This window comes from Balaenoptera musculus, chromosome 14 (assembly GCF_009873245.2).
Source record: "Balaenoptera musculus isolate JJ_BM4_2016_0621 chromosome 14, mBalMus1.pri.v3, whole genome shotgun sequence".
Taxonomy (NCBI): domain Eukaryota; kingdom Metazoa; phylum Chordata; class Mammalia; order Artiodactyla; family Balaenopteridae; genus Balaenoptera; species Balaenoptera musculus.
In genome coordinates this window covers 90,082,446-90,102,314 of record NC_045798.1, presented here as the reverse complement: position 1 = coordinate 90,102,314, position 19,869 = coordinate 90,082,446, and the positions used below count along the sequence as shown (strand labels likewise).

General features: G+C 55.5%; 1 protein-coding gene across 3 annotated transcripts in view; it reads left to right on the top strand.

Moving 5' to 3' along the window:
- SLC66A2 (solute carrier family 66 member 2) overlaps positions 1–19,474 on the top strand; it is a 48,687-nt gene extending 29,213 nt beyond the window's left edge. For 2 of the 3 annotated variants that reach the window (XM_036823280.1, XM_036823279.1), the window contains 2 exons: positions 5,674–5,890; positions 17,741–19,474. In XM_036823280.1, the coding sequence (XP_036679175.1) occupies positions 5,674–5,890; positions 17,741–17,948 (425 nt within the window). In that variant the 3' untranslated portion in view covers positions 17,949–19,474. The remainder of the gene's footprint in view (positions 1–5,673; positions 5,891–17,740) is intronic. The other variant, XM_036823281.1, reaches the window with a different exon arrangement.
- Positions 19,475–19,869: the final 395 nt, after the last annotated feature.

Sequence of the window (19,869 nt, the reverse complement as noted above, 5' to 3'; positions counted from 1 at the left end):
TTTTGCTTCCTCTGGCAATTCACTGCTGTATCATCTTGTAAAGGGCCAGGTGCTCCCTGGTGCTGGCACGTTTTCCTGGAACTTCAGAAACAGTGGTCAGCCCAGCTCCTGGAAGAGACGATTCCCCTGCCTGTGACACAGGCAGAGACAGACTTCTGGGAGGTGGGCATTGATCATGACAGGCCCTCTCTGCCCCGATGACCAGCTCCTATCCCACCTCCTCCGAGTCACACTTCCTCCTGCCCTTTCCCGTTCTCAGGGAGCTTTGTCCTCACCCCCCGGAGGGCGTGCGGCGGTCGCTGTGCAGCAGTGGCCTTGGAGGCACCGACCTCTTGGATCTTGTTCTCTGAGGCGGCACAGTGCTGTTTGCCAAACGAGCGTTGAATTGGGCAGCTTTACACCTCGTTCGGAATTCGTGCTTATTGGTGAGGGTGCCTGTTACAGTTATTTGGGCCTTTTGAGGAGACGCCTTGCGTGACTCATGCAGAACGTGCTTATTTGGTCCCACCTGTTCCCGAGCATAGAGCTGTGAGCAAGCTGCACGACTTTGTGTTTCGAAGCCCCCGCACTCGGACGCGGGGCCCGGTGGCGCTGCTGGGCCGCCCTCACGTCCCCTCCCCTCCCCCCGGCACGCCTCTGCACCCGCCTGCTTCTCTCGCCCACTCGCCCGGGCTGCCGGCTGCTTCCGAGTGTGGTCCTCGCGCAGGGACAGCACTTCGGCTGCAGAAGGCGGATGCTGGTCTCAGGTCGGGTTTACTGAAGGGACACGTCCCAGCGACTGCAGTGGTTGTGGTGCGCAGCCCAGACCCTCGTCGCCACCACAGCAGCGGACGCTCGGGTGAGGGGCTGTCGGATGAGAACGTGACAGCTGTGATGCCCGAGCGCTGCTGCTGGACTCTGACCCACGTGGTTGAAGTTGTATAAACCTGAAGGGCAGGAATTACGCGCATTTCCACAGGTCATCACAGTGAGTCGCGGTGAAAAGGGCCGTGTCTCCTGGGTTCTCGAAGTGAATTGTTGGCACCTAATCCTCCGGAGGGGGCGGTTTCCTGAGCGTCGAGTCCCGGGAGCTGGCGCGCGCTGTGCGTCCTGCCGGCCCGCGTTGCCTCCCAGCCCGGCCTGGCTCGCCCGCCCAGGGTCCCCTGGCTGGTGCCACGCTGATGGGAGGAGGCCGATCCGGCCGTCGTGCTGGGGGCGGAGAGCGGGCGAGCCTCATGTGCCTGTACGTAGTCCTTGCTTTCAAAAGGAATTCTTTAAAAATGTATCCAAGAGGCTGTGTTATCTGCCACAGATGAGCTTAATTACATAAAATGCAACTTTGTGTTTTCGTGTGTAAAGGCAGATCACTCGGCAGACTTAATACAGTCATGTGCTTTGGCAAATGGCAGCCATGTAACCGAGCTCCCCGGAGGCGGCAGCTGGGCTCCCGGCCCCTCCGCGCTCCCACGGACGCCGTCCCCCCTCGTCTTGACCCCACTTTTGGTCCTCATGTGCCTCCTGTGAGTCCGTCATGGTGAGCGCAGGGAGGGGCCCTGTCCTCAGCGTCAGCGGAGCGGGGGGCTTGGCAGGATGCTGGCCCCACTGAGTGCCCGTGGGGTGACCTCGACCTTCTCTGTGCCCTGTTTCTGGCATTTGTGTGGATGGTTTTTTGGCTACAACGGCTTTGCAAACCCGCCTGTGACGCAGCGGGATGTGGACCAGCAGACCAGGGGCCCGGGATGGCCTGAGAGAACTAGCAAGAAGTCGGAGGTGGCCACGCGGGCCCCCTGCGGCCTCCCTGGAGCCAAGGTGAAGCCCCAGGCCTGACCCTCCCTGGGGGTGGGGGGCGGGCAGAGATGCCGTGACTCTGGCGCGGCTCCTCTCTGGGCACCATTCTTCTGTCCAAGCTCACGCTGACGTCCTGTAGCCTCAGGACTGGGTGTACAAATACCTGTTCGAGTACCTGTTTTCAGTTCTTTTGGGTGTGTGCCCGGAAGCGGAATTGCTGGATCATACAGTAATTCTGTGTTTACTTTGTTGAGAAACTGCCGTCCTGTTTTCCGCAGCGGCTGCACCAATTTACATCCCCACCAGCAGCGCACGGGCTCCCTCTTCCCACCTCCTCGCCAACACTTGTTATTTCTTGTCTTTTTGATGATGACCGTTCTGACAGGTGTGAGGTGACATCTCATTATGGTTTTGATTTGCATTTCCCTGATGATTAGTGATGTTGGGCATCTTTTCATGTACCTGTCGGCCACTTGTATGTCTTCTTTGGAAAAACGTTTATTCAACTCCTCTGCCCACTTTTCGTTTTTATTTTTTTATTTTTTAATAAATTTATTCATTCATTTATTTATTTTTGGCTGTGTGGGGTCTCTGTTGCTGCACGCGGGCTCTCTCTAGTTGTGGCGAGCGGGGGCTACTCTTCGTTGCAGTGGGCAGTCTTCTCATTGCGGTGGCTTCTCTTGTTGCCGAGCACGGGCTCTAGGCGCGCGGGCTCAGTAGTTGTGGCTCTCGGGCTCAGTAGTTGTGGCTCGCGGGCTCTAGAGTGCAGGCTCGGTAGTTGTGGCGCACGGGCTTCGTTGCTCCGCGGCATGTGGGATCTTCCCGGACCAGGGCTCAAACCCGTGTCCCCTGCACTGGCAGGCAGATTCCCAACGACTGCGCCACCAGGGAAGTCCCATTCTGTCCATTTTTAATTGGGTTGTTTGTTTTTTGATGTTGAGTTGTCTGGTTCTGTATATATTTTGGATATTAACCCCTTAGAAGATAGTAAATATTTCCTCCCATTGGATAGGTTGCCTTTTTATGCTGCTGAATGTTTCTTCTGCTCTGCAGAAGCTTTTTCTTTGTTTCTTTTTTCATTCGATCTTTAAAGGTTGCACTCCATTTACAAAGTATTGGCTATATTCCCTGTGTTGTACAGTACATCCTTGTAGCTGATCTTACACCCAGTAGTTTGTACCTTGCACCCTCCCACCCCTGTATTGGACCCCCCCCCACCCCCCATAACTACTAGTTTGTTCTTTATATCTCTGAGTTGCGGAAGCTTTTTAGTTTGATGTAATTCCACTTGTTTATTTTTGCTTTTGTTGCTTGTGCTTTTGGAATCATATCCAAAAAATCGTTGCCAAGACGCCATATGAAGGAGCTTTTTCCCTAGAAGCACAGAAGTTTAAAATTTTTTTTTTTTTTTTTTTTTTTTTAAATTTATTAATTTATTTTTGACTGCATTGGGTCTTTGTTTCTTCGCCCCTCGGAGGGGGGACTACTTTACATTGCGGTTGTGCGGGTTTCTCATTGCGTGCGGGTTTCTCATTGCGGTGGCTTCTCCTGCTGCGGAGCACGGGCTCTAGGCGCGCGAACCTCAGTAGTTGTGGCTCCCAGGCTCTAGAGCGCAGGGTCAGCAGTTGCGGCGCGCGGGCTTAGTTGCTCCGCCGCATGTGGGATCTTCCCCGACCAGGGCTTGAACCCGTGTGCCCTGCACTGGCAGGCGGATTCTTAACCACTGTGCCACCAGGGAAGCCCAGAAGTTTAAAATTTTGACGTAGTCCAATTTATCTATTTTTTCATTTGTTGCCTGTGCTTTTGGTATATCTAACAAATCACTAACAAATTCAGTGTCATGACGCTTTCTCCCTGTATTTTCTTCTAAGAGTTTTCTAGTTTTATCTAGTATGTTTAGTCTTTGGTCCATTTTGAGTTGATTTTTGTACATGAAGGTAGGGGCCCAACCTCAGTCTCTTCTCAGAAACTTTTTGACAAGGATTTTCTGGTAGCCATTTGCCAACTGACTTGCTCCCTGAGAACCTAAAATAGAAAGGCTTCCGATCGATTGACCACAGGCCCAGCTTTCTGAAGTCCCCACACACTCACCTGGTGTCCTCAGCCGTCCCTGTCCTGCCCGAGCTCTCAGCCCTGACCGTGTTCTCCCCGCTCCTTGGGCACAGAGACAGGACCTAACTCGGCAGGCCTGCGAGTCCTCCCCTGCCACACCCTCTCGGGCCCTCTGTCTGCGAGGCCTGTGCGTGGGCCCCCTGCTCCGTGTCCTGCCCCCCCCACTCAGGCCCACACACTGCAGCTGGGGCTTCTCAGGGAGCAGGCAGACTCAGGACCCTGAGGTCCTCGGGGAGGGGACCTCAGAGCCGCAGGCCGTGTCCATTCCGCCTCTGGCACCCCTGCCGGCCCTCCCCCTTCCCAGCTCCGATGCCCGCAGTGTCCTCACATGGGGTGAGGCAGCGGGGGACCTGGATGTGGGGGACAGGGCGTGTGGTACAGCCTGGACCCTGCCCCATGGCACCTCCCGGCCCCCTGGACGGCCGACTCCTGGTGGCCTCGCCCATGCCGGCAGCCCTTGCTGGGCCTTTCCCCGAAGGGGCGCCGGGCTCTGGACCCGACCAGTCTAAGGACCGGGTCAGGCTCGGCACATCGCGCCCTCCCCGACTCCCTCTGTGTTTATCCCCATTCCCTGACCTTCCCGGCCACCACCTCTGTGCCCAGGACCCCCGCGTGTCTCTGCCAGTGCCCAGGAACCTCATGTGAACTGCTCATTTGTTTGAGTGCTTGTGAATTTGGTTTCGGTAGGACACGTCTATGCAGCAAACAATAACATCGTATCAGCTAAGCGTGTGGTGATATCGTACACTTTCACTGGGCCTTTATTATGGGCTGGGTACTTTTGAGATTCATAAGATTAACTCATTTAACCAATGAAACAACCCTAGGAGGTAGGGACTGTTGTTCCTCTATTACATCTGAGGAAATGGAGAAACAAAATTAATCCAAAGTTGTAGAGGGAAGGAATGGAGAGAGGTTCCAGAGGCTCTGGTACTAGCCCGCAGTACACTAACTATCAGACTATTTTAGGAAGAATTTAAGGATTTTAATGTCTTTTATGTGGAGCTAATACCTATATCAAGGCTCCTTCAGAAATGCCATAATGGAGGCAGATGGAGCCCACAGTTTATGTCCTCCCCACACTGACCTTGGCCTCCTCACTCAGTCCCATCCTCCTCTCACTGGCCTTGACGTCCTCACTCGGTCCCGTCCTCCTCTCACTGACCTTGGCCTCCCCACTTGGTCCCGTCCTCCCCACACTGACCTTGGCCTCCCCACTTGGTCCCGGCCTCCCCACACTGACCTTGACCTGCTCACTCGGTCCCCTCCTCCCCACACTGACCTTGGCCTCCCCACTTGGTCCCGGCCTCCCCACACTGACCTTGACCTGCTCACTCGGTCCCGTCCTCCCCACACTGACCTTGGCCTCCCCACTCGGTCTTGTCCTCCCCACACTGACCTTGACCTCCTCACTCGGTTCCGTCCTCCCCACACTGACCTTGACCTCCCCACTTGGTCCCGTCCTCCCCACACTGACCTTGGCCTCCCCACTTGGTCCCGTCCTCCCCACACTGGCCTTGGCCTGCTCACTCGGTCCCGTCCTCCCCACACTGGCCTTGACCTCCCCACTCGGTCCCGTCCTCCTCTCACTGACCTTGGCCTCCCCACTTGGTCCCGTCCTCCCCACACTGGCCTTGGCCTCCCCACTCGGTCCCGTCCTCCCCACACTGGCCTTGACCTCCCCACTCGGTCCCGTCCTCCCCACACTGACCTTGACCTCCCCACTCGGTCCCGGCCTCCCCACACTGACCTTGGCCTCCCCACCTGGTTCACGTCTCTCTCCCTTTGCCCTAGACCTCGAGCCCCGGCACTTCTGGCGCTGGAGCCGCTTCGGGGACTACGTGCAGTGTGTCCTGGCCTTCAGCGGCGTGGCGGGCTGCGTCACCTACCTGTCCCTCGACTCGGCCCTCTTCGTGGAGAGCCTGGGCTTCCTGGCCGTGCTGACCGAGGCCATGCTGGGCGTGCCTCAGCTCTGCCGCAACCACCGCCACCGGTCCACGGAGGGCATGAGGTAGGGGCGCGGCGGGGACCCGGGCGCAAATCTGCTGCTTCACTTTCAGTTCTGCTGGGAAGCTGCCAGCTCAAGAGCAGTTCCGGGTTAGGACGCTGGTCTTCTGACCTCTTGATGTGCAAGCAGGTGTGTTCCTGTGCAACAGGTGAGGGGAAGCCGAGACCCTCCGTGAAGCAGCTCACTGCGGGCCACGGACGGGAGGCGGGGTCCACAGATGTCTCCAGAAGGCCGAAGCTTCAAGCCCTTTAATGTAGGAAACGACGCGGCAGCTTCCTCCCCCTTAGCACCACCAAGAGCAGGTCGCAGGCACTCCCTGCCTCCCTCAGGCACAGTTCCATTTATGAGAACATCAAAAAGCATAAAATGCTTAGGAATTAACTTAGCCAAGGAGGTGGAAGACCTGTACAATGAAAACTACGGTGAGATGGCCACCTCTCACCCGTTTGGATGGTGACTGTCAGAAAAACAGAGAATAGCAAGTGTTGGTAAGGATGTGCAAAAATTGGAATTCTTGTGTTCTGTTGGTGGGAATGCAAAATGGTACAGCTGTTGTGGAAAGCAGCATGCCATTTCCTCAAAATATTAAAAATAGAATTACAATGTGACCCAGCAATTCTACTTCTGGGCATATAACCAAGAGAATTGAAAGCAGGGTCTTGAAGAGAGATTGTATACCCATGTTCATAACATAACAGCATTACTCATAACAGATAAAACATGGAAGCAACCCAAGTGTCCATCAGTGGATGAATAGATAAGCACAATGTGGTCTGTCCATACAATGGAATATTATTCAGTCTTAACAGGAAGGAAATTCTGACACAGGCTACTTCATGGAATCTTGAGGACATGATGCTCAGTGAGATAAGCCAGTCACAACAGGAAAAATACTGTATGGTTCCACTTATATGAGGGACTTAGGGTCATCGAATTCATAGACAGAAAGTAGAATGGTGGTTGCCAGGGGCTAGGAAGAGGGGAGAATGGGGAGTTACTGTTTAATGAGTATTTATCTATAGTGTTTTTGAGTGGGTATCTCTTTGTATAGATTTTTTTAGTGAAGTGTAGAAACTTTACCTCCCTTTATGATATTTTTAATGTGGTATATTTTATATACATAATGTTTCCCTCCACTTACAATTTTCTTAAATATTTCCTCTATTCATATTTAGAACCACATCAGATAATAATTTTTGCTTCAATCAACATAATGCACAAAACTGAAGAGGAATAGGAATGTCTATTGTGTTTACCCTTATTTTTGCTTATGATATTCTTTCTTCCTTCCTGCTATTCCAAGATTCCTTCTTTTCTTGTTTTTGTTTTTGTTTTTGTTTTTTTTTTCCTGTTTTGAGAAACTCCTGTAACTAGCCTTTAAGGGTATTTCAGGTGGTGGCAGATTTTTTTACTTTTCCTTCACCTGAGAATGTCTTGATATCCCTTTCATCTCTGAAGGATATTTTTGCTGATACAGAATTCTAGGTTGATAGTTCATTTCTTTTAGCCCTTGAAAAATGTGCCACTTCCTTCTGGCCTCTGTGGCTTCTGATGAGAAACCCACTGTGATTTTTGTTTTCCCCTATAAGAAAGGTGTTATTTTGCTCTAGCTGCCTTTGAGATTTTTTTTTTTTTTTTTGTCTTTAGTTTTCAGAAGTTTGACTGTGACGTGTGTCTTGGTGTGGATCTGTCCTGTTTGGGATTCACTCAGCTTCTTGAATCCCTAGGGTTGTATTTCCTGCTAATTTGGGGAAGTTTTCAGCTGTTATGTCTTTGAGTACTTTTTCAGTCCTGCCCTTTACCCCTCTTCTCTAGGACTCTGATGATGTGGAATGTTAGGTCATTTGCTATGATTCTTCTGTTAAGGTCATTTCTTTTTTTGTTATGATTCACTGGTTCTTTCCAGTGTTCCAGCCACTGTGCTCTGAGAGCCCATTCACTTTGGTTATTCCTTTTGGTTATTGTATTTTTCAATACAGTAAAACTTACATTTGGTTCTTCTTTACATATGTTTCTTTTGTGAAGCTTTTTGTTTCTTTGCTGAGACTCTCTTTTCATTTGTTTCAAGCATATTCATAATTGCTCATTGAAGCAGTTTTAAAGTGGCTGTTTGAAAATCTTTGCTTTTTCTCACAGTTTTGGCATCTAAACACTGTCTTTTTTTAATTCTGTTTGAGATCTTCCTGGTTCTTGATATGACAGATGATTTCCAGTTTAAACCTGGACATTTCCATTTTATTTATAAGACTCTGGGTCTTACTTAGAACTTTGGTTTTAGCTGGCTTTCTTGACACTACCCTGGCGGTGGGATTGGGACGCCTGGCAGGAGTAAAAGTCTAGGATTTCCACCCTCTTCTGCTATGACGGGTGGTGGTGGGGCTGCCTTTTTTTCTGTTATGTTTGTCTAGAGTAGAGCAGTTATTGGCTAAAAGTTGCCTATTTCGCCAGGCTGCGCCCTTCCTGGTCTTTTGCACAGAGAGCAGCCTCTTCTTGGGGCCTTTTGGCATTTCCTGCTTCTCCAGCTCCAAGTCTGGGGTTTCTGTGGCCTTCTCCCCACCTTTGAGAGTCTGGTGTTTCTGTGTAATGTCCAGGGTGTATAGGGGAGGAACAGGGAGACGATTCTGTCTTCCAAGAAGCTGAAGTTTGTGTCACACCTGATTTTAACTAACCCTTTGTTTTTGTGTGCGATACTCTTATCTTGGGTACGGGACACATGACTGCAGCTGCCTTTTAGGCTGACCTTCTAAACCTCCTTTTATTTGACCACTGTCTCCGTGTTTCTCCGGAAACATCCTTGCCATCTGGCAGTGATGTGCTGTTTTAATTTGCCCAGCTCATCTACTTGACTGACGGCCTTGAAGGCAAGGACTGTATCCCGTTTATTTCTTTCCCCAGCATCTGACAACGTGCTTGGAAAATTACAGCAGTTCAGTTCAGTAAATATTTATTGAATGAACTCATGAAGGACTAAAATAGTCGATTCTCTAAATCACTTTTGGGAAATAGGAGAACACTTGGGGAAGCAGGTACGAATGTGGAAGATTTACCAGTGTGGGTACCTAGCTGATCGGGCTAATTCTTGGAGAATTTGTGCACAACAGCGAAAGGTGCAGAAGGCACCTTTCTTCTCCTTTCTGGGAATTGTGTCCCTGGTGGGGCTGCAATGGCTCATACAGCAAAGGCGGTGTTGGAAAGACGCCAGGCCGGACCATGGAGGTCTGTGCTGCTCTGCAGAAGCGCAGCCGTGGGCGTGGCCGTCCCACTTAGGTCTCGGGGTGACCTCGGGAGTGACAGGATGTGCAGAAGGCCCTGGCACCTGGGGCGTTTGACCTGAAAAGAGGAAGCCCGGGGAACTGTGTGAGGGCCGGGTGGAGCACATGCTCCTGAGATTCTGACTTCAGGGCGTAAAGGATGCGTGTGGTCGTCAGCCTTTGGTGACCGCAGCCCCTCTCCCCCAGGGCCCCTCCCCCCCACAGACCACCCGCCTGCCCGGCGGCACTGGGTAAAGGAGACAGAAGGCAAAGGCGGAAGGGAAGGGAAGGAGACTGTGGTCAGTGCCGCAAGCAGGTCTGGCGAGAAGGCCCGGCCGCGCGGGGACGAAGACCCGCTCCATGCCAACCGGCAGGGCCTGAGCAGGGCCCGGAGCCAGCGGAGGGGGCCAGTCTGTGTCACGGACACGGGCCGCTAGTTCAATCAGCTTGGAGCGCGGGGTCCTCTCAGGAGCCCGCTTATCCTTGTTAAGAAGACTAACCTAATCGTGGCCCCTGCCGCCTCGGAGACGGGCTCTGGGTGGAGGTGTAATTAGGTTAGGGGCCTGTTCAGTGTTGCTGTCGTGTCCACTGAGCCGCAGGATGCCCAGGCAGGGCTCCGTGGGTGGATCTGCAGGGCCGGGCCGCTGGGGGCCAGCTGGGCCGTCCTGCCCTCTGCACCTGGTGTGGGGGGGGGCGGGCCCTGCAGGTGACCGGAGGGGATGGGAGGGTCACAGGTTCTCTGCTCAGCTGGAGTTAACAAAGAGGTGACCCTGCTCTGTGTGTATTTAAAGGGCCAACACCCTTTTTCTTAGCGGTGAGCACAGACCGAGTGCTGGGAGAGAGAGTGAGTGCAGGGCTGGAGCCTCGTTACAGTTTTGTTTCCTGTAAAATCTGTGCTTCTTCGAAGAAGCCTGTGTAAGCGAAACTCTAAGGTAAAGGAATTTTCACGCAGTGATGGATTAAACCTGAAGCAGGTGTGTAAACAGTGCAACGCCGGCGTCGGCTTCTCCCAGCCCAGCTCACGGGCACCTGGGCCTCCGCGTGTCCCTCTACTGGGTCTTCCCTCAACCCCACCCCCGTCTCTGCTCCATCCCTGCCAAGGTCCGTCTGTCTCGGTTGTCACTTTGGCCCCAGGGCGGGGGCCTTCTTTCCTTGCTCAGTGAAGTGTCCCCAGCACCCAGAACAGCTTGGCTGTCAAAGGTCAATAAATCCGACTCCACGATCCTGAAAGTGAGACTCCTAGGTGTCCCTGTGCAGGCCGGGCTGGTCTGACCTGCGCCTGACCCTTCCCTCGTCCCCAGGGCCAGCACGATGCCACCCGTGTGTTCGGGAGTCTGGATGTCTGCTGGAGCCTGAGCCGTGGCGAGCGTGGTCCCCCCCCCCCCCCCCACGAGCGTCCAGCCCGTCACGTTGTAGCCTGATTCCTACGGGGCGGGTCTCGGGCTCCTGGGCGGAGCGAGGAGGGTGGGGCCTTGAGGGAAGCTCCCCTCCCGCCTTCCACCTCCCAGCCTGGAAGAGAGAGGCTGGGGCTCCCTGTGTGCACTTAGCGGGGTCGGTTCAGCCTGGGTTCAGCCCAGAACTTGCCCTGGCACGGGACCCCCCGGCCGGCTGCGTGGTCAGCCCCCCTCGGCATGGACACAGGAGCCTCCTGAGGTTGGCCCGTCTCGTCCCCACTTCCCGGCAGCCGCTCTGCGTGGCCTGACCCAGCATCCTCAGGGAGCCCGCCGGGAGGGCTGCTTCATCCCCCGACCTTCTCTATGATGGAGAAGCCCTGGACCCACTGGGACTTGGGATTCTCAAAGCCCTGTGGTCAAGGCCACCACAGATCTGCTGCGGGACACTCAGCCTCAGCTTGCTTCAGACAGAAGACCGTCAGGAGGCGTAAGAAGGGAAGGGGCTGTGAGGTCCTATTGGAGGACCAACTTCGTCTCCTGCGGACCTGCTTGGAAGGGCCTACCCATGGACGCGTTCAGAGGGTGTGAGCCCACGCACACAGGTGTGTGCACACTCAAACACACGCAACTCACACGTGTGCACACGCTCACACGCACACACTCCCACACACTCCCAAACGCAGATTCTCAAACATGCACACACAGACCACGTGCACATATATGCTCACACACACACATGCACACACATTTTCACACACGTACATTTCTTGGAGGAAATGCAAGAGATACTTGATGATTTCCCTTTACAAAATGTTAAGTGACTGTTGCTTCTGAACCAGTAATAGAAAGTGCTGCAGCTTTTGACTCATGTTACTAATTAGTGCAGCGGCCCTAAGAGGCCGACTGTGAGTGAAGTTCCTCCTCCTTCCTCCGCGTTTTGCTGGATTCGAAGATGTTCCCCGACAAGTAATTACTGGAGAGCCTGGGGGCGGCTGGGACGGGAAGAGGAGGCCAGCGTGGGGGAAAACCAGCCGTGGAACCGGTTACGATCGAGGAGGGGGAGGGGCAGGCGGGAAGCCCGGGGACGAGCAGGGGCCGCGAGAGGAGGTCGCGTGTGCGCGCGTGCGTGTGTGTGTGCAGGTGCATGTGTGTGTGTGTGTGTGGCCGCCACGGTGTGGTGGGGATGCCGAGGCGCCGCAGCAGCTGGGGCCGCCCCGCCCGCTGCCTTGTCCCAGCGGGGACACTTCCTGCCTTGACAGGCAGCGTCCGGGAAGTGTCCACCTGCTCCGGCTCCGGCGTTGCCCTTGAACCTGGAGCGGGGCGCCTGGAGCCTTGGCTGCTCGGGAATCAGGGCGGCGTCTCCCCCGGGGGCCACACGTATGTCACTTCTCAGCCCCCTACTCGTCTTCCTCTGTCGTCCTTGACACGTAATAAGCCCACAGTGGTGTGAATGGAGAATGCCATGCATGATGCACGTGGTAACAGCGCACGTGTGGGCTCCCACACATGCCTCTCCGCCACAGTACACGCACGCACACGCCACACACCCCTGCACACGTGCGCACACGCCACACCCAGGGTCCAGTCGATGGACGAGGAGGGCTGGAATTAGAATTCAGCAGAAGCCCTGGAACTTTAAAAAAAAAAAAAACTTCATTGAGATGTAACCTATCACACCATCGCCATTTAAAGTACACAATTCAGTGGATTTTAGGACTTTCACAGAGTTGTGCAGCCATCACCACAATCTAATTTTAGGACATTTTCGTCACCCAGAAAGCAGTCTCATACCCATTAGTACTCCCCATTTCCCCCACCCTCGCTGCCAGGCCTGGGCAACCACTGGTCTGCTTTCTGTCTCTGCGGCTCTGTCTGCTCTGGGCACGTCATGTAAATGGAATCAGAGGATACGAGGTCCTTTGCTGCTTTCACTCTGCACAAGGTTCCCAAGGTCCGTCCACGTACGATCTGTCAGCGTCCATCTTTTCTAAGGTCGAATAGTATTTCAGTGTACGGACAGATGGAGTTTTGTTTATTTCTTTTTCAGCTGGTAGACATTTGGGTTCGCCGTCTTTCTGGCTGTTGTGAACAGCGCTTCTGTGAACATTTGTGTACCAGTTTCTGTGTGGACATACGTCTTCCTTTGTCTTGGAATACACCTAGCAGTGGAATTGCTGAGTTGGTGGCTGCACCATTTTCCGTTCCCACCAGGGGTGTTCGGGGGTTCTGGCTTTTCCACACCCTCACCAACGCTCGTTACCATCTGACCTCTTGATTGTAGCCATCCTCGTGGGTGTGAAGTGGGAGCTCCTGTGGCTTTTGATTTGTTTCTCTGGTGACTAATGATATCAAACACCTTTTCCTGTGATTATTGGCCATTTGTGCGTCTTCTTTAGAGAAAGGTCTATCCAGATTCTTTCCCCATTTAAAAATTTGGTTATTTGTCTTTTATTATTGAGTTGTAGAGATCTTTAACTATTCTTACCAGATATGTGATTTGCAAATATCTTCTCCCATTGTATGCTGTCTTTTCACACTGCAGCACAAAAGATTTGACTTTGATGAAGTCCAATGTATCTTTTAAAAAAATTGCTATGCTTTGGATGTCACACCCAAGAAACCATTGTTTCTTGTGACCCACGGTCACAAAGACCTACTCCTGTGGGATGTTTTCCGGGTAGGGTTTGAATTTTGGGGAGCTCTGGAGAGGCGGACAGGAGGGTAGGTGTGGCCCGGGCCGGGGAGGTGTGTGGGCTGCTGGCGGGGCCGGGGTAGGCGCAGGGGTGAGGCGCTCACCTCGCGGCCCCTGGCTGGGCGGAGGCTTTCTGGACGGCCGGATGGGGCGAGGATGAGGTGAGAGGTATTTTAGGAAGAGTCATCTGCCTGCTCACTTTGGGAGGAAAAATGCTGGAGCCAAGAATGAGGTAACGGGAGCCCGGATTAAAATAGCAGGAGGGCGGGGAGGGCCAGGCACTTGAGGCAGCAGCTGGGGTGGGGACCAGAGTGAGGAGGGACCTAGAGAAAGGAATCCAGCTTCCAGGCGCCCCCTGAGCTGGAGGAATGCAGCCTGGGGACAGTCTCTCCTCCCACCCAGACCGGCTTCTGCCAGGTTCTCTGAGCCCTGTGCCCCCGGCATCATCGGAGCCCTGGGCCGGCTGAGCCCTCGCTCGAGGAGGGGTCTTCCTGGAGACCCAGCCGTGCGCAGCAGGCGAGTTCCGGATGTGGTGTCCACGAGGACGTCCCTGGCCTGCTGGCCGGTGGTAGCCAAGCCTTGGGGCTCGCCCCGCCCGATAGCTGTTGAGGGTAAAGGATGACCTAACACCCGTGTGGGGAGAATGGGCCTGGGCTCGGCACACGTCCACAGGGCACCGCAGGGTCTGGGGTGACCAGAGGGTGCGAGGCACGAGCTTGTATGTCCAGAGCACCCTGCACGAGGGCTCACATCGCTCAGGCTGGCACTGGTCTTCTGCTCAGACGGGCCGGGAGCAGCTTGATTAATATTTGCCCCGAGCCCTCGACACGTGGGGCTGGTGGTGGGGCCTGTCGGATTCCTGCCCCCGGGGCAAGAGCCGACTGCGGGGCCGGGGCCGGGGAGGCGCCTGGGCAGCTAAAAATGTTCGTGTGCGTCAGGCAGGGCCCAGCTCTCTGCGATGACCTCACGTCTCCACTTGCCGGGGTGAAGGTGCACCTGTGCCTTCAGGGCCCAGAGGGACACCAGCCCGGGACAGGCTCCAGCTGTGCCTCCTGCCGCCCCCTCCCCAGCCCTTCCCACAGTGCGAGGCACTCGCTGTGTGCCCTTGGGCGAGCCACCCGACTTCTCTGTGTCTCAGCTTCTCCTCCATGACAGGGGCCGCACAGGCCACCCCGTGTTGTTTGTTTTTGGAGGGAGGGTCTTTGGGTCTCCTGTTAAGTTCGGGTATCTCTGGGGGAGACTGTGCCTCAGCTCCCAATTCTGTAAAATGGAACTAGACTCATTTATGACTCGTTGGTTCTCTTCCTGTCTTTACGGCCTTTTGCAGAAATAGCGGTTGCTTGTCGGAGCGTCTCCTTGAAATGCTTGCTCTGTGGGTGTGGGTTTTCCTTTGAAATGGAAGTGCTCCGAGCTGTGGAAAGCTGTGGGCAGCCTCGCTGGCAGGCCGGGCATCTCTGTAGCTCGGATGGGTGGATCTTGGCTCCGGTCTGCCCAGGTGCCCGCAGCCTCCTGGTGCCCAGTCCCCGGCGCACACCGCTCCCGCCACAGCTGTCGCTCTGGTGCGTTTCTCCACCGTGTCGTGTGCATCTCCCTCCCGCCCGGCCTCTGCAATCCCCCCGGGGTTCCACGTGTGCAGGTTGACCCGCGCCGCCGTGGGCGGCCCCTGTCCAGTCCCCTGTGTCCCTGGGCCGTGATGCAGAGTCACCTACAGGCCATTTGTCACACTGCCACTTAACTCTAAAATTCCGAGTTGGTGCACCAGAGCAGGACAGAATTCAGACGGAGAGAGAGGCACAACTTTGCGGCGACAGATGCCACATAGAAGAGATGACAGCAACGAGGCATTCTCCCTGCTGCTCCTCAGCCGTTGTCCAGGGTCTACTAGGTCAGGTGCCCACAGGGACCAGTCAGCGAAGGCCAGCAGAACTCGGGACGGGGCACAGGGTGGCCAGTGATGGAATGCTACTAATCTCAGATCTTTTCCGTGAAGGGCCCGTCTTTCCCCTTGGGTGCAGCTACAAATCTGGACGGGACGGACGGAGCAGCCTGGGTGCTGGAGCAGATGGATTGCGGGGAGGAAGTATGAATGACATGAGGTGTTTTGTTTTTTCACATCTTCCAGCCTGGGACTCCAGCACAGCCCCAAGTCCGGAACGGTGTGCTGGGTAGAAAGCTCCGAGAGAAGCCGCTCTGCCTGGTCTGAGGAGCAGGAAGGGCTCTCCTCCAGGACCTGTGGGGCAGACCACCACCCAAGTCCCAGCCTGGCCACCGAGGGCTGCCCACACAGTGCAGATACGAATAGCGCCGCAGTGGTTTTGAAAACTGAACTGAAATTGAGCCGTAGCCCCTGAAAACCAGCCAGAACTTGCAGCTTGAACTTAACCGTGTCAGTTCCCTGGTAGAACATAAAAAACGACCTTCTCCACAGGATTGAAGCAAGACAGAGTCTCCTTACATAATGTTAAAAACGTCTAGGATATAAACCAAAATTACTCACCATGAAGAGTAGGAAAATGTCAACAACTCTCAAAAGAAAAGACAATCAACAGACAACAAAGAATCGAAAGACAGTCAGCTAAGGTGACACAGATACTGGAATTATCCGATTTTAAAGTCACTAGTATAACTGAGCTCTAAGGAGCAATAGCAGACACTCTTGAAATGAACGCAAAGACAGACCATCTCAGGAGAGAAATAAAAGCTCTAAGAAAAGCCAACTAGAAAAATTTAAATTGAAAAATACAGTAGCTAAATAAAAACTATACTTCAGTAGTTCAGTAGTAGAATGGTGATGACAGAGGACGAATTAATGAACTTGAAGATCAATGTAAGTCATCCATTCTGAACAACAGAAAAAAAATCGGGGGAAAAAAAGAGAATAGACTCAGGGACAGCACCATGAAATCTAACATTTGTGTCACCTGAGACCACAGGAGAGGGGAAAGAGTGGCGCAGAAAAGAATGTTGAAGAAATAATGGCTGAAAACTTCCCAAATTTGATGCAAGATCAACATACAGATTTAAGATATTCAGCAAGTCCCAAACATGCATTACACCACAAACTGCTAAAAACCAAAGTCAAATAAATGTTGAAAGCCAGAGAAAAAGGACTGATGATATATAATAACCTGGATTTTTAAATGCAGAGTTAGTTATCAGCTAATTAAAAACAAAAGTCTTTAAACGCCATGTGAGTCAACATGACAGGCCAAGTGAGACGCACTGGGCTGTTGAGACGGGTGGGCCGGCTGCGGGGTCGACGGGAACCAGCCTTCTGGGCCTCCCCGAGCCCTGAGTCATTCTCCTGATTGAGGACCATGGAAGCCTCCAGCCGCTGTGGGTGCAGGTCAGGGGAGCTGTCCCCTTCCTGTCCCGGTTCTGCGCGGTCGGGCTGACCCTCCGGTGGGCAGAGCAGGGGACGTGGACATCCCTGCACTGGGCCACGGGCTCCTCGCCTGGTTTTACTGATAAGAGCTGACCTGGGGTCGGAGGCCTCCCAGCTCTGCGGCGAACCGGGGCCACCTCAGGGGCGCAAAGTGCCCGCCCTGCCTGTGGCACAGACGGCTCCCAGCCTGGTGTCATCCTGTCCCTGAGGGTCCTCACCTCCTCCCTATGACAGGCAGCCCCCCCCTCAAACCGTGGTCTGGCTTAGTGAGCCACGTAGTGTGCGCCTGCTGCGGAAGTGGGTCTGATTTAAACACTTTATGCAGGAAAACACGATGGTGCTGATGCCTGTTACCTGGCAAGCCAGGCATTAGATGCTGTGTGTGGAGAGGTGTGTGCAGACGTGAGCGATAGATGACACGGGGCCGCTCTGTGCCACACGGACCGATCTGAGACTTTGGGAGCGGCACCAATGACCAGGAATGGAACCGCCCTCAGGCTGTCTTTTGAGTGAGGGGCCGGGCCGGGGGGGTTCCTGGGAGAAGCCCGCATCACCCTGCTTTGCCCGGCAGCCTCTGGTTTCCTTCTCAGCACCCCTGGGTGCAGGTGTGTGGGGCAGAGGGCCGCCCCTCCCAGGCCAGTTCTCGTGCTGCAGGGTCAGCCTGTGGGACGCGGCGTGAGGAGGTGGCGGTCTTCCCTCTCCCGTCTGAGGCCACAGCATGTCTCCCGAGGGACACACACCTGATGTGCCTGCAGCCAGGAAGGATGGGACGTTTGTGAGGCCGTGTAGGCTCGGCCCCTGTGCCGGCCACTCCCCTGCTCTGGAGAGCTGAGGCTGCTCCTGCCGAAGGGCCTTCCTGTCCCTGCAGCCGTGCACATGGTGGCGTCATGGCCAGGACTGGAGGGACGGGAGGGTGGGCCGAGGCCTGGCATGTCCCCCTGACCCCTGGGCTATGTCCCCTGGCCCCTGGATTATGACCCTTGACCACTGGGTTATGTCCCCTGACCCCTAGATTTTGGCCCCTGACCCCAGGGTTGTGACCCCTGAACCGTGGTCTGTGAGCCCTGACCCCAGGGTTGTGACCCCTGAACCATGGTCTGTGAGCCCTGACCACCGTTCCTCTCTCCACAGCATCAAGATGGTCCTCATGTGGACGAGCGGCGACACCTTCAAGACGGCCTACTTCCTGCTGAACGGCGCGCCCCTGCAGTTCTCCGTGTGCGGGCTGCTGCAGGTGGTGGTGGACCTGGCCATCCTGGGGCAGGCCTACGTGTTCACCCGCCACCCCCTGAAGCCGGCCCCCCACGCGGCGCATCCCGCCAGCGCCAAGGCCCTCTGAGGCAGCCGGGAGGATGAGGATGCGGGACCACGGGCCGTGGGCTCCGGCCCGGCCACCTGTCCTCCCCGAGTGGGGCAGGTGGGTGCTGCGGCCCCGAGACAGGGTCCCAGCCATTGGGGTCTTGCTCAGCTTCTGTGGCTCTCGGGGGGTGATGGGGGCCTGGGTGCCGACGTTGTGCTCTGTTACCCAGGACTCATGTGAGCAGGTTTTCCCCCCAGGCTGGGCGCCTGCTGTTCTCAAGGTGACGGAAAAGCAGGTCTCCTCTCCCACTTTGGCTCAAAATACTGCTGGCTGGAGCCTGGGTCATGTTCACATACCAGGAGGAGGCCACCCTGGGCCCTGCAGGACCGAGGACCTCAGGAAACCTCCACATCTCAGCCCCCGTGGCCTCGACGTGGCTGATGGGGCCGAGGGAGCCTGCAGCTGGGCTGGGGAGCCCCAAGATGGGTGAGACGGGGGGCAGCAGTGAGAAACGGCACCAGGAGAGCCCGGGTCCCAGCCCACGGAGCCCGCAGCCTCAGACTGGCTGTGGGTGACTCACGGCAGGGTCGGGCCCGGGACACGTGGGGATGAGGTACCGAAGCATCACAGGGCTCTGGTTGCAAAACCCTAGGTAGGTACCTTTCCAGGGCCCCCAGCGGCCTTGCTGCTCTGCCGGCCCCTCCTGGGCGGGCTGCTGTGGACCCACCGTCTCCAGCCGGGCTCCAGCCAGTGTGAGCCCCGGGGTGTTGGGAGCGGGGCCTGGGTTCTCTGTGGGTGCTGGGGCACGGCAGGTGCAGCAGCCCCCAGGGCCGCCTGGGAAGGCCGAGGGCCCGGGTCTGGGGCCGGGCAGACCCACCGGCCGTCCCCACAGGGGGCTACCGCACCGGCATCCCTTTCCTCTGGGACTCGTGTGCTTGCAGATACGGCCTTAGGTGTCTGTCTTCCAGGCTTGGAGATGCCTGCGGGTCAGGGCAGGGGACAGCAAGGCAGGTGCCCCCATGCTGAGCAGGGCATCCCTGCCGCCCCCTCCTCCCGTGCAGCCCTCCGCATCCGCTGTGCCTGGTGGTGGTGGGGCTGCTGGTCTGGCATTGGTCCCCCTTCGGTTTACACAAGCATCTCAGCCGTGCCCAGCGGCCCTGCTCCAACTCCGGGCCCCGCAGGGCAAACGTCTAGATGCTTCCACTCGGCTCCCGCAGGCGCTTTCCCTTCCCCCAGGCAGAGGGGTGGCTCTGTAGTGTCCACGGTCCTGGGGCTGGTGCCAAAGCTGCAGCATCTGCCGTGGCCAGTGGAAGGTGTGTGGAGCCGTTTCCTCCTCCTGAGTTTTCCTCAAAAACTCCTGAATGTTTGAGGATCCTGCTTAGTTCTCTGGCCTGCAAGATGCTTTGAAAACGTTTATTTTTAAAAAATGAAAGGAGATGTCTGTAGCAGTCATTGCCTCCAAATTAAAACATTACCGGTTGCAGGGGTGACTTACATGCCATGTGTGGGAGCACTGGTGATTCTGTCAGGGTGGCTTTAATTCAATAAACTGCTCGCGGATCCAGTGTGGCCTTGTGAGTGGAGTCGGAGTGGGGGGTCCAGGGCAGAGTAAAGGACTGGTCTCGTCCTCATTCACCTCAGGGGACCCCAGGGAAGGGCTGGGCCAGCGTCTCCTCCTCGGGGGACAGTTCCGGCCCCTGTGAGACCGGGGCTGCTCCCTCAGGCCCCCGGGGACAGTGACCGCCCTGCGCCAGCGGGGCCAGGCGGGGCGAGGTGGTGGCGCCCGGGTCTCCGCCAGTCGCACAGTTCCCTTAATGACGGGATGTCTCAGAAGGTTGGGGAGTGTCTCCTTTAAAGGCCAAAAGAAGTGTTTCAAGGAAAACCGGTAATTCTGTATAGTAAGTAGGGTTGGATCCGTTTGTACCAAGCATTTTTTTTTTCTTTCACGGAGAGTATTTAT